The sequence below is a fragment of the Pinus tabuliformis genome, chromosome 8 (assembly GCF_031772625.1).
Source record: "Pinus tabuliformis cultivar Carrire ecotype Pingquan chromosome 8, CPIR1, whole genome shotgun sequence".
NCBI classification, from domain to species: domain Eukaryota; kingdom Viridiplantae; phylum Streptophyta; class Pinopsida; order Pinales; family Pinaceae; genus Pinus; species Pinus tabuliformis.
This window is the reverse complement of record NC_142294.1, coordinates 607924570-607951920: the sequence shown is the minus strand read 5'-3', so window position 1 is coordinate 607951920 and position 27351 is coordinate 607924570. Positions and strand designations below refer to the sequence as shown.

The window sequence follows — 27351 nt, the reverse complement described above, 5'->3', positions numbered from 1 at the left end:
GGGCTTGTCCTCTCTTGAGCTCCGATACCATGTTAACTTTAAGTTAACATGTTCTTTGCTTAGGACAATTACTTCAATGATTCAGATGAGCCCAAGATTAATTCCATTTATTTTAATAACAACCACTTAAACTATTATTTATTGACAATAATTAAAGAAAGAACATAAGTAATCACGTGCAGAAGACAAGCCATGATAAGAGAACACCGAAATTGGCTCAAGCCTAGGAAAAACTCCAAGATGGGGAAAACCCTTGATCAAATCTTCTTATTATTAATATCAAATATTCAATAGAGAGAGAGAGTACAATAACTTAAAGTCAAAATGACTTGCCAATTTTGTAGATCCAATATCGTTGCGCTAAACAAGTAGATGGCCCAATCAAACACTGTAATTCTGGCTTTCTGTTTCAGTGATTAGATGGCACCTTCCTAAAGCGAGGTCTGGTTACGGCTTCTTGTAAAGCAATGTTGTCTCGCTTGACTGATCCAAAAACTCTTCATTTTAGTTGCGACCTTCCTAGGCAAACATGATGGTGCCCTTCGCTAGCTCTAAGGGTTGATCTGAACCCTTGTTAGACATTTCGGCCTCCTTATCTGTCCTTGTATATGCTTGCGACCCTTTCTGAAGTGACAAGTCTGAAGTGTGGCTTTACCAAGAGGGAGATTCTGCCTCACACAATGCACAAGTCAGTCCACAAATTCAGCTTGCCATTATGTTCTTGATAACATACCTGCAATGACAAATTTACCCATACAATGTGACCAGAAATCTCCTCAAGACCAACAGTTCTCCTATCTGAGACATCTAGGCCCTGTTGTAGAAGAATAACCCAAACAAGTCAGCGCTTCGACCTACTTATAGTGCTCGGCTACCGCAAGCATATTTTGGAGCCTTTGAATGATCAAATAAGGTTGGAGGACACCTCTCTATATACAATTTGGAGTGGGTCAAGAGACATGACGTTTGGACCTTTTGAGCCTACATAGAGGTGAGGTCGATCTCGACAATTTTCATATGAGAGGACATAAATTCAAAAATACATTTCTCCTTATCCAAGTTAGATGATTAGGTCGATTTTGGTCCTCTCGAAAAGAGGTATTTAATGCAATCATTATCTCCATCAAATAGGTTGTCCAAAGTGGAATTTGGTCCTAGTTGCCAATTTTAACAATATATGATCCCAATAAGATTTTCCTCTACAACACTTCAATCAAACATTAGCCCCATATAGATCTAGCAAATAAGCAATGATAAGAAAACTCTAGAAATTTATTGGAAAATAACTAGAGATTTCTACACTTAGAGCATACTTCTAAATCAATTCTCAATGCAAGATAGCTTCACATTAACAAATATACAAGGGCATATGGAAATACCATAGATAAAAGCATGAACAAAAGAAATTATACCAATAGTCAACCAATCATCATACTCCAAAGGAACAACAACTCATGAATGAGACCCCCAAGTCTTTTATTGCAATTGAGAACAAGTGTACATAAGAGCAGAGCTTCCCTAAGAACAATAGCTCGTAACAATGATACAAAATAAGAGCAAAAAACTCTATTATATAGAGAAATGGGAGCAAATCCCAATGTAGCAACCAAGTGACAAATGGCCATGGAGAAGATCCCAAGAAGGAAATCGAATTCCAAGTGGAGGGATGAAGAGACATTTGTGTAGCATCCAACAAAATCGAACTCATGAAGTGGCCTCCATCAAGCAAGTCGAAAATCTAATTGTGGAGATGAGCAATGCCAAGTATGCAATGAAAGGGAGTTAATTCCCAACAACCAAGCCAAAAGGTGCCACCTCGAGTTGATGCTTCCAAAGTGCCAACCGTAGATCTCCTTGAGAAATGCATGGTTCCTCCTAGAGGATGCCAAGTGTGAGAGATAAGAGGAGTGAAGTGGAGACAAGCCTCTGTCAAATCCTCCATTAAATATTCCATCATATTCCATGAGATATTCCAACATGTGCACTAACCCCTCAAGAAATTCGATTTTCCAAGTCACCAACTGCTTCATTAATTGTAAAAAATTCGATTTTCTTGAGTGGGCGGTGTATTTATGATGCAAGGTGCCAAATCATCCTCCACTTGTCCTTTGACTCATTCCTTTAACTTGAGATAATTTCCAAGTCATTCCCATTTCATTTTGTAACATGGAGGTATTATTTTTCTCCATTTAATTGATTTATTGCTAGATTTCCCACTAAACTTAGGAAAAGTGGGTTTTGAGGGTCTAGAACTTATTTTTTACCGCTTTAAGTGTGTCATAGTAGAAAGTTGAGGGTGAGAGGTGCAATTTTGAGCACAAATACCCCATACAACTTCTCCAAACATCACTTATTACATTTTACATTTAGATTTTATTCAAATCTCCGCCCTGTGGGAAATTTAAAAAATGACCCCTAGACCTACTCAAATTCCACAAATTTTTGGTGTGATCTAGTATGGTAATATACAAAGACCATAGACACTAGGATTCACCCAAAGCCTCACCATCAAGCCGCACTCCGGCTTTGGGGGTTAGCTTTGAGGAAAAAACTCAATTAACTATTAAATCCTCGGAAGGACCTAATAATTAACCAAGTGAAAAAAACCTCCTCGAGTAAACTCACTTGGTGACAGGGTCCCAAGTTACCTAGGCCTGTTACATGACTCAATTCTTCATACTAGCATCACTTTTACGTTGCCCCTGCAGGGCTTGTGGAATTTGAGTACAAAAAAAGATGAGAAGAAGAAGTAGAGTTGAAAAAATCTGATGCTAGATGAAGTCTCTGATACATCCTTGGTCATGGAGTCTTCAAAAAATCTTTAGGTGCGAATCTGGTGGTCAACATTAGTCACCTTTGGGTTGGAGCTTGAGAACACTTCATGGTGGCAGGGTGGTGCTAGGACAAGTCGGAGCCTGCACAAGGCATTGGAGCGTCTATCTAGTAGCAACTGGTAAATAGGGTGTTGGAGGACTCATAAGGTTGGAGCCTGATATCAGGGCATTGGAGCGTCCATCCGATTGCAGCTGGTAAATAGGGCGTAGGAGCGTCTTACAGGTCGGAGCTGAAAACTTGATGTAATTATTTTTGAAAGACAGGTCGTATGTTGTACCCCAAGCCCCCAGAGTTCCCAAAGCTCACTGTATGCAACATGCAGGACCCTTTTACAAGGGTCTCTTGACGACTCCAAGTTGTTCGGGAAAATCACAGATTTGGTCTTTCCCCCGGGGCTTTGACAAAGTGTAGCGACCTGTACATCATATCACAGTGATGGAGCTTCCTTGCTCATTGACTTACCATATCCGAGATAGGGTAGTATCTGATGTCTATCTGCTGGAGCAATCATCGAGTACGAGATTCCTTAATAATCGAATCCTACCTCTGGTTGTCACAGAGAATCACAGTGGTATTCATCATGTGTACAAACAACTCACTGAAGAGCTCCCACAACCAGGCAGCTCCATACGAGATCATACTAGTAGTTATGTATCCGGTCTCGGCGGTACTTATAACAACCGACTTCTGCTCTCTGCTCATTCATGATATCGAAGCAGAATCCAAAGAGAACCAGCACTGAGAAGTGCTCTAGTGTTCCTCCACACTGCCTACCTAGTCAACATTCGAATAATCATGCAGTTTCATATTTCCAGCAGTGTATTTCAATCCATGAGAGATTGTACCCCGAAGATATCTCAGAAGATTCTTGGCACCAATCCAGTGAGGCTCAACCAAATATGAGCTCACCATGCTAACTGCAAAACATATGTCCAGACGGAAGTTCACCAAGAACATCAATGCGAATGAGTTTATGAAACTCAGAGGCATTTCCCAAATCTGGGCCGACATCACTACCATATAACTTCTGAAAGTTAAGATCCTTGAGGTAGTCACAGGCTTGCAGTTTATCATTCCACATCTGGAATCCAACTCCCTTTTACTTCTGCAAATGGGAGGGTCTGCACCTGCCAGAAATAGATCGTACTCATAAGGTGCCAGTATGAGAGGTCTATCATCCACAACCTTTGAGTAATGGTTTGTATCGGTTTCACTCCTAGTGAATCTTAGCTTCATCAGACAGCTATCAATCCTCTCATACTATGCCTGGGGTGTTTTGCTTCAAGCCATAGAGGGCTGTCTTCCACTTGTATACATGAGATTCCCGATCATGGATCTCAAACCCCTCGGGTTGTTCCAAACCTATGGACCTTTCCATCGATGAGTGCCACCCTGAAACCTTTGACTTCCATTGCTGAAATGGACACCAGGTTCTTCTTGCGATCAGGTACATAAAAGAGATTCTATAAATGAATCGAGTTACCCTTATTCAATTGAGGGATAACATTCCCTACACCCTTTCCGGGATAGGTGGCATCGGCTCCAAGTATAATCCCACGATTGTTTCCATCTCTACCAAATTAGAGAGTGCACCCATCTATCCGATGAAGTGCCTTGAAGCACTACAATCAATAAGCCAGATTCCCAAAGAATCTGAAGGAGAGGGCCAGTGCAAGATAACGCTTCTTTATCTTATCAGAAACAACATTTGATATTTCATACCTGGGGTTCCTTGCTTTCTTTGAAGAGTCGGCCGTTTCCTTGATGACCTGCATTACTTGTCATTTCTCTAATCATTGAAGATGTCCCCGGAATGATTGTTATCATCATCAAGTGATGTGTCCCTACCTCAGACACTCCTTCGCATAATTGCCGAACTTATTACAACCAAGGCATCTGCCTTTCCTTCCACCTTTAGATCCGGATTTCCCAATGAAGTGATCTTTAGGTAGGCCATCAGAAACTTCCACTATGCCATTATGATAATATGCTCTGCTTTGACTTCATCCTTGGTGAATTTAGAAGAGAGATGTGGAACCCATTGATCCTTTTGTCTTGTCCCAACTGTCTTCAGTGATTGCTCTTTCACTCTTTCTTGGGCATTGTCTTTGCCTCGACGTCGATACCATGTTAATTTTAGGTATGTTCTATGCTAGAGAAATTTATTTCAATTTTCACAGTTAGCTCAATACCTTTTCCAGATTAGCAATCACATTAGAATTAAAGTAAACTGTAGATAGAACATAAATATAAATCGCAGAAGACAAGCCAAGACAAGAGGACACAAGATGTGGTGCTAGCCAGGGACAAACCCCAATGTGGGGAAACCCTTGATCAATTCTTCTTTTATGTTCTTCAATAATTCAGCAGAGAGAGAGAGATAGTACATATACAACAGAAGTCAACACTTTGACTTATCTAGATATGAGCATGGATCATCTCCTGTCATGATGATACATGAGATCAGTTGAAGACATTCTGCTTCAACTGATTCTCCAAGGTGACGACTTCACCTAACTTAGTGTTGCAGCTTGTACTCATGTTGCTGTGTTGCACCTAGTCACTGAGCTGCTCCCATCTGCTCCTATCATCATGCTGCCCCTTACTGACATGCCCATCATGCTGCATCTTTCATCATCATGGTCTCATTCATCATCATGCTGCCCTTTACTAACATGCCCATCATGCTGCATTTTTATCGCTGCTGCAATACCGTGATCTTCATTATTGCAGCAACATAGATCTTCATCACTGCGGCAATAGAGAGGCCTTTATCGTAGTATCACTAGGATCACTTGTTGCACTGAGTTCCTCCAAGACTATGAGATCACATCTATTCATGATCTATGATGATATAGTCTCCTTCTATATGTATGCCGAGGATCTCTTCATCTGACCCTTGTTTCATTATTAGGTCATGGCAAGACTGTAATATATATATGGAAGAGACAACATATAACATTATCTTCATCAAGCTGAGAGAGTAGATCTATCATTGCTTTCCAATGAATAGTTTGCTACAGGAGTGCCATCGAGATCTTGATGTCAAGACTGCTTCTTGTTATGCCGAGATTGTCCAGAGTTAATGCCACCTCATCCAAGATCCTCTCTGCTATATCAACCGAGATCTAGCACCTGCAGGTATGTCGAGAATATACCTCTATCCGAGATCCTTGCATCTATATGTTGTGTCCTCATTTATCATGCTGAGACTACAAAGATGCGTGGGCTTTATCATGCCATACGAGATCTGGTCTGCCTGCATGAACAGGTCTCCTTTGACTACGAGAACAGGTCTCCTTTGCTGCATGAACAGGTCTCTATTGACTGCGTGATAGGACTGCGTTTAGGCTTCTACAGGCAGCGTATTAAGGCTCCTCCTTGACAGCGTATAAGGGCCTCTTGGACAGCGTATTAGAGCTTCCATCTTTGACTGCGTATAAGTGTATTAGGGCCTCCATCTTTGACTGCGTATAAGTGTATTAGGGCCTCTATCTTTGACTGCGTATAAGTGCTTCTTGGACAACATATTAGGGCATCACTTGACAGCAGATTAGGGAATCACGTGACAACAAATTAGGGCATCACGTTGACTGTATATTGGAGCTCCTTTAGACAGTGGATAGGAGCCTTCCCTTGACTGTGGCTAGGGTACATCTGAACTGCGGCTAGGGCATCATACACTTAGCCCAACGTATTCTTTTTGTGTCTCTTCTTCACCAAAAACCCAAGATGTGGAGAGGAGGAGATCACATGAAGAATGTGTCTCAAATGACTTCAAGTCCTCACCTATTTATACCAAAACATATATGGTGAATAGACATGACTATTGGGCTTTTGAGCCTACACAAGTTGCTGGCTGACTTGACAATTTGTCTTATAACACAAATAAATTCATAACTCCATGAATATTTATCGAAATCAGATGATCTTTAGATCAATCCTACACCTCTCGATTAGAGCGATCCAATAAAAATATCAGCTGCCATAAATAAGATGACCCACATGGAGTTTGATCGAGAATGTCTCATACCATTCTCCACTGACCCGAGGTCAGTCTCAGAGTGTAACACTGGTCCCAGATCAGTCCTCTACCGACCCGAAGTCAGTGTCATAGTGGGTACCACTCTCACTGGTCCGAGACCAGTATCATTGATCCCAGATCAATGAAGGTCATCCTAGCATAGGGAGTACGGTAGATACAACGATGCATCCATTGGTACTACTATGGTCCCTATCCTCATTTCCCTGCTCATTGATCAGATGAGAGGTACTTCCCATGAGTCGCAGACTGCATGGGTAGGATGCCTTGACAGGAGAACTAATCATCGTGTCCACAGGAGAGCGAATCATCCTGTCCACAGGAGGGCGAATCATCCTGTCCAGTGGATGCCACGAAGAACTAATCATCCTGGCCTACAGGAGAACGAATCATCTTGTTCCACAATCGCCATGGAGAACACATCATCTAGGCCCACAAGAGAACTAATCATCTTGTTCCATAGTCACCACGGAGAACGAATCATCCTGGCCCACAGGAGAACTAATCATCCTATTTCATAGTCGCCACAGGGTGTCATAGGGGAAGGTTGAACCTTTTTCCCTGTACAAAGCAGTGTTTTACGACTCCGACCAGGACTCCGACTCGGCCGAGGATCGACTCCGACTCCAACTCCGAATCGGTAATGACTCAGCCTAGTCGATTTCAATGACTCGGTCGTTGTAAAAAATACATTAAATATTTTTTTTTTTTATAAAAAAACATAATTTTAAATATTTTAAACATAATTTTAAAGATTTTCATCCATGTTTCCAAACACATAGCATTATAATATAGATGGAAGACAACATATGATCAAAGTAGGCTCATGGAGCTTCAATTTCCAAGAGGTGAAATACCTTCCATCTCTTCCACGGAAGGTCACAAACTTGGTATCTAGAGATTTACCATTGATCCTCTATGCAATGATTAAAGTCATTCAAAAATTCAAACCACAGCTGGCACTCAGACACAAATGACCTAAAAACCAGGTCAAGTCAAGACATATGTGGTCTGACCCACAGACCACTGTCAACTGGACACTCTCCAGTAGAATGCCAAAGTTGTCCATTTCAGCTCTTTTTCTGTTTTTGTGAAGGAATTTTTGATTGGTGAAACCAAACTCCAACAAGCAACTAGGACACAACTACAACATACCTCTACTATTTTTAGGGTAAACTAAATACTGCAGATTTTCAACAGCAATAGCATCTCAGGCACATTTTGTGATTTTTGTTGAACTAATTTGGGGAGCTAGGGCACAAATTTGCACTTCTCAGGCTGTTTTCACCAGCTAGCTGTTAAGGCAAAACTTTATGATATGATTTTCAAAGAATCAAGCTTCATCTTGTCACTTCTATGGCAGCTAGAGCACACTTTCAGACCTGATTTTTCACCAGAAAGCACAGCTATAGAACACTTTAAGCATATTTTCAGCGTTGGTTTCTTCACAACCAAGTTTTTCATTGCTAGGGCAGCATTTTTGTTAAGTTTCCGAGATCATTTTGAGTTGAAATAACTCATTTTCAGATCCGATATTCTGAGCAGGAGAAGGGCATTCAGCTGGCCCTCAGTCCTGATATATTTCGAAAATATCAACTTCAGATTTGACATTTCTCAGACATGGCTCGTAAGATTTATAATTATCATTTTCCCATTATTGCTTCATACCATGGTTCATGGCATACTTTATGCATTGTGTACTTCATAATAAAATTACAGACATCCAAACAGATTAATTTCACACCACAAATCCAAAAAAAAGTGAATAAAATTTATTTTTTACGCTGCCCAGCCGTTTTCCAATGACTAGGCCTGGTCAATACGGACTCGGCCTAGTTGACCGAGTCATTGATGACTAGGCCGAGTCATTGGATGACTCGGCCTGGTCATCAATGACTCGGCCAACCTAGCCGGTTACTTGGCCTGGTCGTAATTTTTTTTATCGGCTCGGTTTGACCAGGCCGTTTCCGAGTCAACTCGGCCTGGTTGTAAAACAATGGTACAAAGTGCACCAATAGGGGATGATGAGTCACCCTGTGGTCGTATGTTGCTCTAGTAAGTACCCCAAGTCCCCAAAGCTCCCAGAGCTCAATGTATGCAACATGTAGGACCCTTTTACAAGGGTCTCTCGACGACTCCAAGTCGTTCGGGAAAATCACAGATTTGATCTTCCCTTCGGGGCTTTGACAAAGTGTAACGACCTGTACATCATCTCACAACGATGGAGCTTCCTTGCTCATTGACTTACCATATCCCAGATAGGGTAGTATCTGATGTCTATCTAGTGGAGCAATCATCGAGTACGGGATTCCTTAATAATCGAATCCTACCTTTGGTTGTAACAAAGAATCACAATGGTATTCATCATGTGTAGAAACAGCTCACTGAAGAGCTTCCACAACCAGGCAGCTTCATACGAGATCATACTCGTAGTTATGTATCTGGTCTCGGCGGTGGTTATAACAATCGACTTCTGCTTCCTGCTCATTCATGATAGCGAAGCAGAATCCAATGAGAACCAGCACTGAGAAGTGCTCTAGTGTTCCTCCACACTGCCTGCCCAGTCAGCATTCGAATAATCATGCAATTTCATATTTCTGGCAATGTATCTCAATCCATGAGAGATTGTGCCCAGAAGATATCTCAGAAGATTCTTGGCACCAATCCAGTGAGGCTCAACCAAATATGAGCTCACCATGCTAATTGCAAAACATATGTCTGGACGGAAGTTCACCAAGAACATCAACGCGAATGAGTTTATGAAACTCAGAGGCATTTCCCAAATCTGGTCCGACATCACTACCATATAACTTCTGAAAGTTAAGATCCTCGAGGTAGTCACAGGCTTGCAGTTTATCATTCCACATCTGGAATCCAACTCACTCTTACTTTTGCAAATGAGACGGTCTGCACCTGTTAGAAATAGATTGTACTCATAAGGTGCCGTTATGAGAGGTCTATCATCCACAACCTTTGAGTAATGGTTTGTATCGATTTCACTCCTAGTGAATCTCAACTTCATCAGACAGCTATCAATCCTCTCATACTATGCCCGAGGTGTTTTGCTTCAAGCCATAGGGGGCTGTCTTCCACATGTATACATGAGATTCCCCATCATGGATCTCAAACCCCACGGGTTGTTCCAAACCTGTGGACCTTTCCATCGATGAGCGCCACCCTGAAACCTTTTACTTCCATTGCTGAAATGGACACTAGGTTCTTCTTGCGATCAGGTACATAAAAGAGATTTTGTAAATGAATCGAGTTACCCTTATTCAATTGAGGGATAACATTCCCTACACCCTTTCCGGGATAGGTGGCATCGGCTCCAAGTATAATCCCACGATTGTTTCCATCTCTATCAAATTAGAGAGTGCACCCATATATCCGATGAAGTGCCTTGAAGCACTACAATCAATAAGCCAGATTCCCAAAGAATCTGAAGGAGAGGGCCAATGCAAGATAATGCTTCTTTATCTTATCAGAAACAACATTTGATTCTTCATACCTGGGGTTCCTTGCTTTCTCTGAAGAGTCGGCCGTTTCCTTGATGACCTGCATTACTTGTCATTCCTCTAATCATTGAAGATGTCCCTGGAATGATTGTTATCATCATCAAGTGATGTGTCCCTACCTCAGACACTCCTTCGCATAATTGTTGAACTTATTACAACCAAGGCATTTGCTTTTCCTTCCACCTTTAGATCTGGATTTCCCAATGAAGTGATCTTTAGGTAGGCCATCAGAAACTTCCACTACGCCATTCTGATAATATGCTCTGCTTTGACTTCATCCTTGGTGAATTTAGAAGAGAGATGTGGAAGCCATTGATCCTTTTGTCCTGCCCCAATTGTCTTCGGTGACTGCTCTTTCACTCTTGCCTGGGCATTGTCTTCACCTCAACTCTGATACCATGTTAATTTTAGGTATGTTCTATGCTAGAGCAATTTTTTTCAATTTTAACAGTTAGCTCAATATCTTTTCCAGATTAGCAATCACATCAACATTAAAGTAAACTGCAGATAGAACATAAATATAAATTGCAGAAGACAAGCCAAGACAAGAGGACACAAGATGTGGCGCTAGCTAGGGACAAACCCTGATGTGGGGAACCTTTGATCAATTCTTCTTTTATGTTCTTCAATAATTCAGCAGAGAGAGAGAGAGATAGTACATATACAACAGAATTCAACACTTTGACTTATCTAGATATGAGTATGGATCATCTCCTGTCATGATGATACATGAGATCAGTTGAAGACATTCTGCTTGAACTGATTCTCCAAGGTGACGACTTCACCTAACTTAGTGTTGCAGCTTGTACTCATGTTGCTGTGCTGCACCTAGTCACTGAGCTGCTCCCATCTGCTCCTATCATCATGTTGCCCCTTACTGACATGCCCATCATGCTGCATCTTTCATCATCATGGTCTCATTCATCATCATGCTGCCCTTTACTAACATGCCCATCATGCTGCATTTTTATCGCTGCTGCAATACCATGATCTTCATTACTGCGGCAACATAGATCTTCATCACTGCTGCAACATAGAGGCCTTTACGTAGTATCACTAGGATCACTTGCTGCACTGAGTTCCTCCGAGACTATGAGATCACATCTATTCATGATCTGTGATGATATAGTCTCCTTCTATATGTATGCCGAGGATCTCTTCATCTGACCCTTGTTTCATTATCAGGTCATGGCAAGACTGTAATATATATATGGAAGAGACAGCGTATAACATTATCTTCATCAAGCTGAGAGAGTAGATCTATCATTGTTTTCCAATGACTAGTCTGCTACAGGAGTGCCATCGAGATCTTGATGTCAAGACTACTTGTTATGCCGAGATTGTCCAGACTTCATGCCACCTCATCCAAGATCCTCTCTGCTATATCAACCGAGATCGAGCACCTACAGGTATGCCAAGAATATACCTCTATCCGAGATTCTTGCATCTATATGCTGTGTCCTCATTTATCATGCTGAGACTACAGAGATGCGTGGGCTTTATCATGCCATACGAGATCTGGTCTGCCTGCATGAACAGGTCTCCTTTGACTGCTAGAAAAAGTCTCCTTTGCTGCATGAACAGGTCTCTATTGACTGCGTGATAGGACTGTGTTTAGGCTTCTACAGGCAGCGTATTAAGGCTCTTCCTTGACAATGTATAAGGGCCTCTTGGACAGCGTATTAGAGCTTCCATCTTTGACTGCGTATAAGTGTATTAGGGCCTCCATCTTTGACTGCGTATAAGTATATTAGGGCCTCTATCTTTGACTGCGTATAAGTGCTTCTTGGACAGCGTATTAGGGCATCACTTGACAGCAGATTAGGGCATCACGTGACAACAAATTAGGGCATCACCTTGACTGTATATTGGAGCTCCTTTAGACAGTGGATAGGAGCCTTCCCTTGACTGCGGCTAGGGTACATCTGAACTGCGGCTAGGGCATCATACACTTAGCGCAGCATATTCTTTTTGTGTCTCTCCTTCACCAAAAACCCAAGACGTGGAGAGGAGGAGATCACATGAAGAATGTGTCTCAAATGACTTCAAGTTCTCACCTATTTGTACTAAAACGTAGATGGTGAATAGACATGACTATTGGGCTTTTGAGCCTACACAAGTTGCTGTCGGACTTGACAATTTGTTTTATAACACAAATAAATTCATAACTCCATGAATATTTATCAGAATCGGATGATCTTTAGACCAATCCTACACCTCTCGATAAGAGGAATCCAATAAAAATATCAGCTGCCATAAATAAGATGACCCACATGGAGTTTGGCCCTAGTTGCCAATTTTAACAATAGGGCGTAGGAGCGTCTTACAGGTTGGAGCTGAAAACTTGATGTAATTATTTTTGAAAGACAAATATTCGGAAGCGTTTGATGGGTTTTCTCTCAGAAGAGTTTTCACCTGAAAATCTTTGTGTCCACTGTATTATTATTGCACATTGTTAAATGGTGTTGTTTACTGCTTCTGTTATCCGATGAATTATTGCTGAAGATTAACTTAATGCTCTGAAAAATTAATCAGTTACTGATTGCTAAGAAATACTGATTCACTCCCCTCTTAGTATCTCCAACATCATGTCATGTACTGATCATATAGGTCTGATGGCTAGCTAGTTGTCCAAGGAGGAGTTTTTTCCTATTGGATACCCAGTTTTTGGTGGTAACGTGGACCTACTCCACTAACTATTGGGATAAATTTCTCTTCTTCAGACAACATGGTAGAGAATACATTATTAAATCTTGACAACTAAATTCATCTATATTGTAAACTTCAAACTAATGCTCAAAATTCTGAAGAAAGGTCACTTTGGTTTCATGGCCTGCTTGAATTGCATAGAGAGATAGCCTTTGCCAAGCTCATATTCCTAACCGCTTGAAATTGATCCAAAAATTTAAGGCGTTCCTTCAAGAAATTCCCTCAAAATTGCCACTATTTTTTGTTCTTCGGATTCTTTATTTTTGTCATTTTAACTTTAGTCCTCTAATATTTCTTACTATTATTTTTAGTTACTTTTATAGTCATCCCAATAGTGCGATACTCAAGACATGCACACTACAAGTTGGTATAGACCTTTGTATGAACTCAACATTTTTGTAAATGATCAATTTTGCTTATGCATTTATAATTTTGTAATGTAAGATGGTAAATTTATCGTTCCAGGTCCTTAGGGGATTTTACTAGTATGAATTTCATTTCTCCAGTAATGCAGTTATTGTTAGATTTCTTATCTATTTTTTACTAGGATGACTTTCATTCCTCCACAAACCAGTTATTCTTAGATTGCTTATTTTTTTTTTATCATTTTCTATTGATAGGTGTTCAAAGGGTTTTACAATTGAGATTGGCATGTAAAATGTTTATGGCATTTAAAGCAATTTTTGTTTTTCCAACATATTTCTCATCCCTTGCCTCTTTATTTGGGAAGATAGCTTCCGACATTCTAGTTTTTATTTGTTAAGCATATAGCTGTTAGTAGTTATCTTAAGTGGTATGTTAGGAATCTGTGATGCAAATATATTTGAAAATTTGCTGTTTATGAGAACAATGAACATGGTCAAATGTAAACTGTTTACCATATTAAGGGCTTTTTATGAAAACATATTCCTTTATATTTTCTTCTATAACATATCAAACATTGGTATAAATATTTCATAAAATCCCAACTCTATGGGTGAGCTATGTTTGTTTACTTGTATATTGAAAGTATCTAATGCATAGATTCTAGTCCAATTGATTGTAGCTTACCTCTTATGGTGCAGAGGCAAAGCAACGGTTGGAGGCAGAGTGCACACAACTTAGGAGTCTCGTTAAAGACCTCGAAAGTAAGTTGTATTTTTTTGGCTTATTTTTACACGTTTATCTCTAATATGTTGGTATTTGTGAATTTGCGCTTTTACTTTTATGTACTAGAATTTAGAAATTGAATTGTTAACTAGCATAGATCTGTCTTAATCCTATGTTTATTAAGCATTGAGAGGGTTAAAAGCAACCTAGGTGCAAACCTGTCATCACTGAGAAAATTCTAGGTTAAGATGGATCTTTGCTAGTTATCGTTTCTTTTATGTTGATTTTTATACATTAGACGCTAGGTTTCATTTTTTTTAGCATATTAGCATAACCAACCTGCCACCACATGTGTAATTTCATCCAATAAAGAATGTAGAATGCACACAACTTCTCTTAGTGCAACTAAGATAACTTCGTATAGGGAAATAGGGTGTGCAAGGTAAGGCATTGCCATATGTACCTTTTCAAGTTACATCTTGTCATCATCACTCATCATCTCTTGGCAATCATGAGCTCCTTTTTTGTTGCCTTTTACAACACATTTATGATGAAACATGTGTATGGGCTTAGTGATCCCCTATTTTTCCATGCCAACAAATTTCTTATTGTGTCTAGGCAAACTAAGGTAAGCATACTACATTAGTGTAAAGAGTTGCATATGAGGAGGCTGGACCACATTTATTGTGTTGATTTTGATTGTGATCCGCATAATTGAGATTACAGCTTTCTAGAAGAGTACAATCTCCCATTGAGATTGGAGTATGATTGACATATATTGGAGTTGGTTGTAGATTGTATATTTAATGTAAAATTGGATCATGGTAAACATACTTGGTGTAGATATATGTAGTGGTCAGTATCCCATGGATTAATGATCCAGATTGGATCATTATATTATTTGTTATCCATCTTGATGCTTTTAGAGTGGAAAAGTGGAGGAATCAAGTCACATGACCATTTTCGTTGGTGGGTCCCAGTTTGACGAATTAGGTGTTGAAACCTTACAAAATTCATTTGAGGCATTAAATGACATTTTTCAGGGTTAAACCTTTGCCACTTAGGCTCGACAACCCTAGTAATATTGTACACACATATACCTTTCGAGAGACAAGAACCGCCTCAATCAAAGTCCGTATTCAAAAGTTATGCCACTTGGAAGTTGAGCACCTTGTTTTGACCACCATGATTCTAGATGATGCCACGTCAGTCCCGATTATTCATGTAAAAGGGGGTAGCCACGTGATCATGACAAAGAAGTCTCTATAATATTTCATATTGTAACTCTAGTTAAGAGTTGAAGGAGTCAAACTTAACCACTAGTGGGCTATCAGGTTGTGTTTTAATCGGGCCACTAGGAGGGAAATAGGTTCCATTCCATTCAAGTGCATTTTGTTTTGTAGATGAATAGAGTAGCTGAGAGTGGATAAAGAGAGAGAGAATAGAGAGAGTTTGTATACCGTAGCATCCCACGAGCCACAAGTCTCACTCCATTGTACTTTCATCCATTTCCATTCAAAGAAAGAGTGAGCAGAGCAACCTCAACTTCTAGCTGGTTTTTATCCCAAAAGGGCTTCCCAAGTCATATCTTGTGTTATTATGGTTGTAAGTGATTAAATTTTTGTTTGTTCCCTATTGTTCGCATTTTCTATATTGCATGCGTAAAAACAAGAACTTAATAAATCCACAAGTCTAAGGAAAATAACCCTTATAGTATATATTTTGGATTTTTAGTAAAAAATTATGAAATCTGTTGTGATGAACCGTCCAGTGGAATATCCACGACAATTTACAGATAATATTGGTATGAGAGTAGGTTTCTTTGGGTATATTGTGGGAAGTTGTAGGCGACCTAGATTGGTTAAGCCGAAAACCATAAAACCCCAGCCATGGTTGATGAATCTGTTAATAACCCTCAAGATCCTGTAGAGGAGAGGTTTGTGCGACTGGAAGCACAAGTCACATATATAAACTATAATGTGAGCCTCCTCATGGCAACCCTGACCAATAAGCTCAAGCTATTCAGAGAAGATAAAGGTTCTAATGTAGAGGTCAAATGAGAGGATCAACGGATTGGGAAGAACTAGAGAGGGAGTCTAAGAAAGAATCCAAAAAGGATCAACCCAGTTTGAGTGCCATGAACCATTCACAATTCCTGTTCAAGATGGAAGCAAAGGCTAACATCAAGCCATATGAAGGTGATATTGATACATTGAAGTTAAATCACTATTGCACGAGTTAGAAGTTTATTTTAATGTTCATTGTATAGAGGAAGAACAAAAAAATTTGTTTGCTTGGATGAAACTAGAGGGCCATGCCCTAACTTGGTGGGAAAGTCCAATAGAGACCTTGAGGCTGGAGGGAGATCATCCAGTGACTAAGTGGGAGGATTTCAAAGCTCTCATAAAGTCCCAGTTCTACCCTATTGGGTATGTGGAAGACCACTGGATCTGATGGCAGTACTTTAGGTAGAAGCATTGACAGAGTGTATAAGAGTACACCATCGAATTTAGGAAGATGGCAATTATGCTGGGTATCTCCCCAAAGAACCTAGACGTGCTCCTCAATTATCTAGGGGGTCTACACAACCATCTTTGGAAGTAAGTGATGCTGTTCAAACCCAAAATGATGGATGGGGACTATGGACATGCACAATACCTAGAGAACATAGGCTTGAAGGAAGGACAATCAAATTGGTCAAACTAGAAGGAGCACTAGGAAGTTGTCAAGCAGGGGAAGAAGAAGTGGAAAATGTTGAATTTTTGTAACCATGGTTGGTTTCATAATGTATGTTTGGCCCTTGATGTATTTATATTGATCATTGTAAAGCATATTTTAAATGCTAGAGTCAAAAGAAGAAATTATTTTGAGTCAAGTACCATTTGGACTTTTGACAAAAGAAAATATGAATTTTTAAATTTGAAATTTTTGGCTCCAAGTTTGTCAAGTCGGTTTCCCTTCAAGTCCAGTCATCCTTGGTAGAATCACACCCCTTCCACCCAGGCAGATCACTATATATAGGTAGCAAGGCACAATTCACACTCTCTCAAGCAAGACAGTTTTTGGGCATCCTAGCACAGGACAAGGACAAGGAAGACGAAAAGAAGGACGAAAATCTATCTTTCTCTCTCTTATCTAACACGTGTCAAAGGACTCCCTCTCTCTCTCTCTCTGTGTAGCTCGCATTTTTCTGGGCAGTTTCTATTGCAGGGGCCAAAATTTCTGGGCAATTGTAGGGTGCCGAAATTCTGGGATTCTGGCAATTGCAGGAGGGTCAAAATTTTAGGGTGGATCAGTAGAGCACAGTGTTGGATCATATTAGGAGGCTTGACTTGGAGGGGTTGACTAGGTTTGACCATAGGTATAGGTGTGTCTCTTGTTGAACAAAGTAATTTCTCTATTGAAAAGGTTGCTAAGCTTTTCCCCCTTAGTGGGTTTTCCCAGGGTAAATCTTGTGTTCTCTTTGTGCATTGTGATCTCTACTTTTCTATTGTTATTGTATGGTTGAATTTTTGAAGTATAATTGCTTAATGATATATTGGGAAAACTAAAAGAAGATCAACATCATTATAAGTAATTATCTATTTTTCAGAAATATTGTGCTAGTGTATATTGCACTTGAAAAATCAACATAAAAGGGGAAAGGACAGGAAGACAACAACCACAACATACTAGTGCAAAGATCCCAACAATCACTATAAGCAGTATAAAATTGATAGTCATACAGAGGCAAAGTGTTGGAAGTTGCATCGAAAGCTCAACACAAAGAACCAAAAGAAAGATGCTAAGAAGAAAAATATCATGGGGACAAATTCGAGTAATCAAGTGGAGAGAAGCTCAGACGTGGATGAGAAGATTGTCTTTGGATCAATGTAGAAGGGGGTGAATTTGAGTAGCCTTAAACAACATGAAGGAAACAAAATGACCAGACTCTTTATGTATTAAGTAATGTTAGTTATATATTTTATGTATGTTATGTAGTTTGCCCACCTTCAATAGAAATCAAGGACTATTTCCTCTAAGCATGGAGGATTTGATGATATTAGTCTAGTGAACATATGCAGACAATATTATATTTGTACATTATAAATTTTATATGTCATGAATATAAATAAATAAAATAATACATATACATGTGTGTGTGTGTGTAACTCACAATTCAATAATAATTAATAAATAATAATTAGTATAATGAACAGGGCGCTTCGTCTAGTATTTATATGGGGCCCATTGTTGTACAATCAATCATCTTGTTTTTGACTATCAACATTTTATATATTGTCCATGTTGCCTCAAAATCTAGTAGGCCTTGCGAGAAGGGCTCACAAGGAAACAACCAAACTAAGGCACAACAATGAGGTGGATGCCATTGTCACCTTAGCACTCCACCTCCTGCTCTTTAGTTGAATTTCACCACACAAGAGGCTTCCTAGTATATATCACCTAAGGGTATTCTAGGTTGATAGGATCAAGGTGATACTTTCAAAGGCTAGATCAAGGTACCTCACACTAGGAACAAGGCACAATAATTTGTAATAAGGAACAACATATGTTTGAAAAAGCCTATGAAATAGTGCTTGTGGCCTAGGGTTTCAAGATGTAGCTCTGCAATGGCACATCTAGGCATACAAGCAAAGAAAAATGTTTGCCTTACAAGATATGGTCAACTAGTGGTATGGCGAACCTTCAATAGCCCTAAGTTGAAGCTTATGTGTAGAATTATGGTTTTATAGGGCCTAAAATTACCTAGGGTTGATGATGTCAACCCTAGTGAGATGCTTTTTGCCATGCGATACATAAGATTTTGATGTCGTAGGGTCAAGCAAGGTGTGGAAATGTTAAATTAGCTCCAATGCTCAAGCCCTATTTGAATTCGTCTTAAATCCTAGCTCTAGTGGCTTTCCTTGAAGGGCTAAAAATGTAGAGAGGAAAAGGGAAGGTTTTATAGTGTTTATCATCAAGATGGTTGCCAATGCCTTTTTCTACTTGGGTGATGGAGTCTCAGGAATTGTAACCATGGAAATATCAAAACTTTGAAGGGATTAAGGGGGAAAACCTTAGTTTTCACTTCTTAAGCCTAGCTATTAGTTTATGAGGGGAGAGATTCACTAGAAAAATGCTCTCTAAGAGGTTTTCTAGGGAGTCCTGTAAGAAAATTGGAAAGGCAGAAATATTTTCTCTTGTTGATAATTACTTGTGATTTCTTTGAGTTATTATTATCTTTTTTATGTTCTTCTTTTTATCTTAGTTCATCAAGAAATTACCAAAACCAAAACACGAAGATCAAGGACACCAGATGTAGGCACATAGCCAGGGAAAAACCCCTATATAGGGGAAAACCTAGTCAAGGACTCTTCCTTCAGTAATTCAAATGAGATAGACTGAGACCCTAGACCAACAGACCTTCCTCCTCCACCAAGTTAGCCTTCCAATATGTTTTAGCACACTTTAGTAGTCTCTTCTTGCCCAGTAGCCTCAACCCAACATCAACCCAGAAATTTCGGCCCAATGTCACCAACAACTTTAGAATTTTGGCTTCCCTGGTGACTACAGAATTTCGGCCCCTTCAGTAGCTTCACAACTTCACACGTGTGGGAAAAAGAGTGAGAATTTCGACTTCTTATGTTTGTGAGAGACGACCTTCTTCTTTGTTATCATTTTCTCCTTCTTTCCTTGGAATTCACACTTTTTTTGGCCCCAAAAGTTTCAGATCGAACTTGTTGAGTGTGTGTGACAAATGAGGTTGAGTTGTTGCCTTTATATAGTGATTCTGATGCCTAGTTTAGTCCGACTTGGTGGAGGAGGCCTAAATGGCCTATTTTATAATAAAATAAATTTCTTTGACAAATAAATCACAAGGGTTCTTTACAATATGACATGGACAACGACACTTGACATAAACCCTAGAATCCTTCAATGGAGGCTTTGACTTAAAAACAATTGACCCAAGCATGAAATCCATGCCTTAATAAGTCAATTTATTTAATAATAAATTTTCTTTTTCTTTCTTTTGATAAATATATTTCATTATGACTCAAGTACAATTATGAAGACCGACACTAGTTACATTCTTCAACACTCCCTCTTAACTAGGGACGTATTCATAACTACCTATATCTATAGAGGTACATGGAAGATCTCTAAAATGAACTACAAAGAGTTTAGCACACTCAGTACTACGGACTAGATTCCTGACCAGGGTAATCTATTCGGGTGGGACTAAGATGGACTAAAGCTTTCATCTAGCCTAGGTACCATCAAGCTTACTAACTAATCATCATCCCAGGGATCTAGGTGTGTATCCAAGGTCAGAGCTCCAAGACAAATGCCACCCTCCCTCTTCGGGATCTAGACATCAACACATAGGTCAACCCGATGTCCTCCCAAGCATCCGCCATTATATGCTTCACCTCTCCCTAATAAACAAGATATATCCATTTGTCCAAGCATGCTCCCAAAGTGTTCAGCCTGTTTATGGAGAGACAAACACAAACCCCAATCAATAATAAATTATTAAATATACATATACAAGTAGATACAAACCTTCAGGGTCCTCAATAATCTTGATGCCACTTATATCGAGTTATTCATATGCAACTAGTCAAAAGCTTTTCTTCTTTCATTACTCTAGCAACATCAAGAGTCAAGACATCCTCAATACATTGTAGTACTTCATACATTGTTTTTTTTTTGTTTTTTGTTTCCCTTCCCATGAAAATTAATCATTTTATGTTTTTTTTTGAATGTTACATTTATCATTATCGACAATTTTTTGAGAGGGTTCCAAAATTTAAATTGTTGGCAATATCGGGGAAAATATTGGAAATTATCATGAAACTTAAAAAATACAAAAACAATTTTTTTTTTCAAAATTTTAACTTATAAAACAACATCGACATCAAACAAACACATTGCTACATAAATATGAAAATAAAGTGGATATATAAGATGTCAAGTGATACATCTGAGATCGATATTGACATATGATATTTTGTTGAAGAATCAAGGGCAATGATGTATAATAGGATTCTTCTTGACTTGATAACAAATTGTGAAGTCTTTTTACAATTTGTCTTGTTAGCTTAATCTTCTTCTTCTTCTTATTAATGCATGTGTGTGTACTTCATCAAACTTCTACCAAAAACATAAGAACAAGAACACAAGATGTTGGCTCTCTGCTAGGGCCAAAACCTCTCTTCTCTTGAGAGGAAAACCCTTCGGTAAATTTCTCTTATTGAAGCTTCTTATTGATCAATGCCAAACCCTAGACCCTTGACAAGAATATCCTCCAAGCACAAGTCAAGTCCTTCCTCCTTTCTGCACTTTGTTTTCCCGACACTTTGTCCTCCTCCTTCCGGCACTTCGTTCTCTAGCACTTGGTCCTTCTTCTGGCACTTCGTTCTTCTTTCAACTGTTGGTAGACCTTGTTGCACTTGCTCTAGAAGAGGCACTTATTCTTGGTCTATGATGAGACTCCTTCCTTGTGATGATCCCTTCCTTCCTCTTGACCAAATGAGCTTCTTCCTTGAGGTGTAGGTACAGACTTGGTATGACTATCCTGCAGACCTAATTTGTCGCACGTGTGGGAGGCTTACTTGATGTTATAGGCTCTTTCTTCTTCGCTTGAGTAGGAGGCCTTGTAGGCCTAATTTTAAGCATAGACAATGAGAGATGTTTGACTGTGAGTTGCTGCTATCATAACCACAGAGACAACCCTCTTTTTCTCGCACATGTGGTTGTAATTAGCCCTAGAACAGTCCTCTTAGGCTTGGTTATGTACCCTTCTTCTTTGTTGCACTTGGAGACCTCTTTTCTTCACCTTTTCGTATCCCTTCTTCGTCCTCTTTCTCGCTGATTTCAGAGATGAGCGTGTGTCATGGTGGAGGAGTGGACAACCTCTATATATAGAGGATTGTCCCTCCTTTAGGCCGACTTGTTGACTGTGGGTCGACTTGTCTTCTTTGCTTCAGATGGGTTCTTTTGATGGTGCCTTTTCTTGGAGGAGACTTGACTTTGCTTGGAGGTGTCTTCTTTGACTCTAATACATAAGTATACCTAGTGCAACATGCCCTTAACGTCTTCATACTTCAACATAATTCTTTTGACTCTTTGACTCACCTATAGCACTTTAACATGTGCGAAACCTATTTCAATGAGCAAGAAACTCATTGACAAGTATAATAAAAATAATATTTCTTTTCTTGAATAAATACAAATATCAAAAGTACATTTATGAAGATCAAACCTAGTTACATTTCCTTCAACACTCCCTCTTAACTATGGAGGTATTCATACAACATTATAAGGTGTTTGGCTATTTTTCAATCTTGAAGAATTCACATAAGAGAGACCGTATTGGCAATCCATCTGTTATAGCATCATAGTAACCAACATTGTTTCCAGAACAAGGCCTTGACTGACAACTCTATCTCTCAATAGATCAGGGCACAATGTTGGCGAGACCAATGACTTCTAACGCCTTAGTCATTGTCTCTCAAGGTACATACCCACCCGGGTGTTCACTGAGTATGACCTTCTAGGACTATTCTTATCTTGGGTTCCCAGCCCTCAAAGAATTTCGGTCCTCTTTCCTACTCTTGTCATGGATGCCCTACACATCCTCAAATAGTATTGGATGCCAGATGGTTACCCAATCCTCCCATTCTTTCTTCCCAAGTGAAGATAAGAATGTTGTGTCTATCTCTTCCTCTCAATTGAGGAAGATATGCCCAAGTATCCTCTGACAAGGTACTTGTCCAAGTTCCTTTGTAATTGGGAACTTGTTATAACTCCCTCTTAGCTAGGGACTTGTCCATTCATCAAGAACTTCTTCTTCGTGGGTACTTCAGTTGCTTGATCTCCTTCTTTCCTTTGATGTCATGAAGTCTTTGTTCAAACTTCTTCTTGGTAGGGCACCATCCATCGATCACTTTCCTTTCTAGTTTTGTCATGTCATTGCTTCCTTCGTGAAAAGTGGCCTTCTTGACATATATCATGTTCTCTTGCCATCTGGTTACTCCTTGTCATCTTGTCTATGCTTCAGACTACTCTTCACATGGATGCTTTGTTGTACTTGCTTGTTCCCATGCTTTGATCTAGTAGCCCTTCATGACTTTATCCTGATATTGCTTCAACATTAAATGGTGCTTTTGCTGGATAGCTTCTTCATCATGACATCTTCGTAGAGTAGAATCAATTATCTGCACCTTTCATATCTCCAAGGGCTTCATAGGTGTCAAGGGTCCTTTGATCTTTTCCTTCCTTTGTTAGAGTCGTCATGCCTTCTTTCGGGAGATGTCTTCAACAAATCTTTGTCAGATAGTGATTCTTTGTGATCATGGTGTTCTTCTCATGCTTGATCTTTTTTTTCATTTGCTTATTCTTGGATAGATTGGTCAACCACCTTCTACTCCTTGTGGGAGCACTTCTTCATTGCTTGCTTCTTGGACTAGTCAACATTTCTTCTTGCTTCTTAGTCAACAATCTTATACTCCTTATGTGAGTATTTTCCTTTTGTTGGCCTTCATTGCATTGTAGTACATGCCTTTGAGCATGTCATTGGTGAAAGAGATTCTTTCATACTTGATCATGTCATAAAACTATTCTCATGACTCAATAATATACATGACTTAACTTTGATGCATACATACCTCATCTTGATTATCCTTTGATCATCTTAGCTTCATTTGGTTGTCCTTGGTGTGGTCCTTCTTGCTTCATGTTAGCTTGCCTACATATCATCCTTTTCTTGAATCGCATGAATGGGACTCCCAATGAGACATCTTGTTTTGTTTATGAATCTTCTTTTGAAGATTCCATCAGAAGATCTTGAAGACCCTTACCCTGCAAATGTTTCTTTCTTTTTGATGATGGAGATCTTGTAAGATTCTTACTCATGATCAATTTTTCTTTCATAGTGGATGAGGTCCTATAATAGGTATGCTCCTATATTCTAGAAGATATTTCTAACCATGCATTTTGTGCTAAATGCTCCTTTGACATGAGTATTTTGAACTCTATGTACATCATGCTTCTAGATTTTAGAAGATGTTTCTAGCCATGCAATTTTATTCTATTCCTATATGCTCCTATACTACTCAAAACTTTGAAAGAAGACTTTAAGTAAAGAAGTAGACTTAGTCATAGTAGAGATCTGGAGGATCTTCCTCCTTTTGCTTCTTTTCTTCTTCCTTCACCTCTTGAGTCATGTGAGCTTCTTCTCTTTTTCTTTTGTTGTTGTTGTCCTTCTTAAGTTTTGGACAATTCCTTTTGTAGTGTCCATATTCTTGGCATCCAAAGCATTGGATTTTGGACATGTCTCTATTGTTTGTTCTTCGTGGACGAAATTTGCCAAAATTTCCCTTTTTCTTGGCCATGGATGCAACTTCTTTCTCCTTTGATCCCACATCCTCTTTTGCTTTGAGTCTAGTTTCCTCTATCTTGCATAAAAACCATAATTCACTTGGTGAGGTAGCTTCCTTCTTGGCATATATGCTTGATGTGAAGTTGCCCCAATCCTCAGGTAGAGCATTGAGTACTACGATTGTCATTTCTCTGTCAGTCATTACTTCTCTCAGTTCTTGAAGTTGATCCCTCATCTCAGAGATCTTCATGAAGTAGGGAGCTATTCCTTCCTTTGATACCTTCATCTTGTATAATTCATTTCGTAGAGATATTACTTCTCCAATTGTGGTTATCGAGAATAGCTCTACTAGCTTATCACATATTTCTTTTGATGTCTCAAGTTTGGAGACATAAGGAATGAGAGAGTCCTTGATAGATTTTATTAGAATCCTTTGAGCTCTTGTCTCATCCTTATTGTACTTGGCTAAGGCTTGAGTTTGTTCCTTAGCAGGAATAGCGATATTCCCTTTGATGTGTTTGAGAAGTTTATTGTCCTTGAGAAGTAAATCATTCCTCTTCTTCCATGCAAGAAAGTTATTGGTACCTACCAATTTGTTGCTTTCCTTGCAAAAAGACATTGATGTATATTCAGAAAGGGACATATACTTACTTGATAGGTTTTGAGATGTAGTGGACTTGCTTTCTCCTTGAAGACTTGGTGGCTTGCCTTCCTTAGATCTTGATGTTCTTGAAGTTGCTTTTTCCAAGTGGGCTTGCTTGATGACTTGTAGCTTGATGTAGGTCCTTCTTTGATTAGTGTTCTTGAGATGGCCTTTCCTTGATGTGTCACCTTAGCTCTGATACCATGTTGAAGAATCAAGGGCAATGATGTATAGTAGGATTCTTCTTGACTTGATAACATTTTGTGAAGTCTTTTTACAATTTGTCTTGTTAGCTTAATCTTCTTCTTCTTCTTATTAATGCATGTGTGTGTACTTCATCAAACTGCTACCAAAAAAATAAGAGCAAGAACACAAAATGTTGGCTCTCTGCTAGGGCCAAAACCTCTCTTCTCTTGAGAGGAAAACCCTTCGGTAAATTTCTCTTATTGAAGCTTCTTATTGGTCAATGCAAAACCCTAGACCCTTGACAAGAATATCCTCCAAGCACAAGTCAAGTCCTTCCTCCTTTCTGCACTTTGTTTTCCCGACACTTTGTCCTCCTTCTGGCACTTCGTTCTTCTTTCAACTGTTGGTAGACCTTGTTGCACTTGCTCTAGAAGAGGCACTTATTCTTGGTCTATGATGAGACTCCTTCCTTGTGATGATCCCTTCCTTCCTCTTGACCAAATGAGCTTCTTCCTTGAGGTGTAGGTACAGGGTTGGTATGACTATCCTGCATCCCTAATTTATCGCACATGTGGGTGGTTTACTTGATGTTATAGGCACTTTCTTCTTTGCTTGAGGTTCCTTCTACTTCGCTTGAGTAGGAGGCCTTGTAGGCCTAGTTTTAAGCACAAACATTGAGAGATTTTTGACTGTGAGTTGCTGCTGTCATAACCACAGAGGCAACCCTCATTTTCTTGCACGTGTCGCTGTAATTAGCCCTAGAACAATCCTCTTAGGCTTGGTTATGTACCCTTCTTCTTCACTGCACTTGGAGACCTCTTTTCTTCACCTTTTTGTATCCCTTCTTCGTCCTCTTTCTCGCTGATTTCAGAGATGAGTGTGTGTCATGTTGGAGGAGTGAACAACCTCTATATATAGAGGACTGCCCCTCCTTTAGGCCGACTTGCTTACTGTGGGCTGACTTGTCTTCTTTGCTTCAGATGGGTTCTTTTGATGGTGTCTTTGCTTGGAGGAGACTTGACTTTGCTTAGAGGTGTCTTCTTCGACTCTAATACATAAGTATACCTAGTGTAACATGCCCTTAAGGTCTTCAACATAATTCTTTTGACTCTTTGACTCACTTATAGCACTTTAACATGTGCTAAACCTATTTCAATGAGCAAGAAACTCATTGACAAATATAATAAAAATAATATTTCTTTTCTTGAATAAATACAAATATCAAAAGTACATTTATGAAGACCGAACCTAGTTACATTTCCTTCAACATATTTGTCCTAAGTCATAAGATCTAACAAAATGATATAAAATTGTATCAAAACAAAAATAAATGTATCTCATGAGATGAATCATGACAATGAAAACAATGGATTTTCCCTTGTTTGCTTGATGGAAAATGGTCACAACATCCTCAACAATGTTATCAAAATTGGATCAAAAGATTGGTTGACCAAAAAATACATAAAATATTCAAATTTTGAAAATAACACATAATTAATTTATGTGCATTCATATGATTCCAAATTTCTATACACAAATATGCAAAATTTCTCGTGTATAGAAAGGGTGCATATAACCAAAATATCCCAGAGTGCAATCCATCTTTGAATTAAAATAGATCAATAGAGACCGAGACTCTGTAAATGGCCTCCGAAATCCAAAGGAAATCATGCAACAACAAATAACTACATAACATCAAAATCATTGCCTATATTGGGATCCTACTCATTAAGATCACCCACTAAGCATTAAAACAAGATAGAAAAAACTTAAAATCCTAATCAAAGATTTTGCGTGAGTGAAGTGTACCTTTTTACTAGGGTCATGAAGGAAGGGAGCTCAACAGTGAATGCCACCAACGTCAAGCTATGTAGAGGGCTTGGTGATCTTGATTAAATGTTAGTTCCATACCCTCCTACATCACATAATCCAATAGAAACATTACAATCCCGCTAATCCTGAAACCCTA

At 39.2% G+C, this 27351-nt stretch overlaps 1 protein-coding gene across 2 annotated transcripts in view; it reads left to right on the top strand.

Moving 5' to 3' along the window:
- Positions 1–27351, top strand: part of CGL1 (alpha-1,3-mannosyl-glycoprotein beta-1,2-N-acetylglucosaminyltransferase) — a 187565-nt gene that overhangs the window by 98565 nt on the left and 61649 nt on the right. For both annotated transcript variants that reach the window (XM_089372551.1, XM_089372550.1), the window contains exon 5: positions 14166–14228. In XM_089372551.1, the coding sequence (XP_089228677.1) occupies positions 14166–14228 (63 nt within the window). The remainder of the gene's footprint in view (positions 1–14165; positions 14229–27351) is intronic.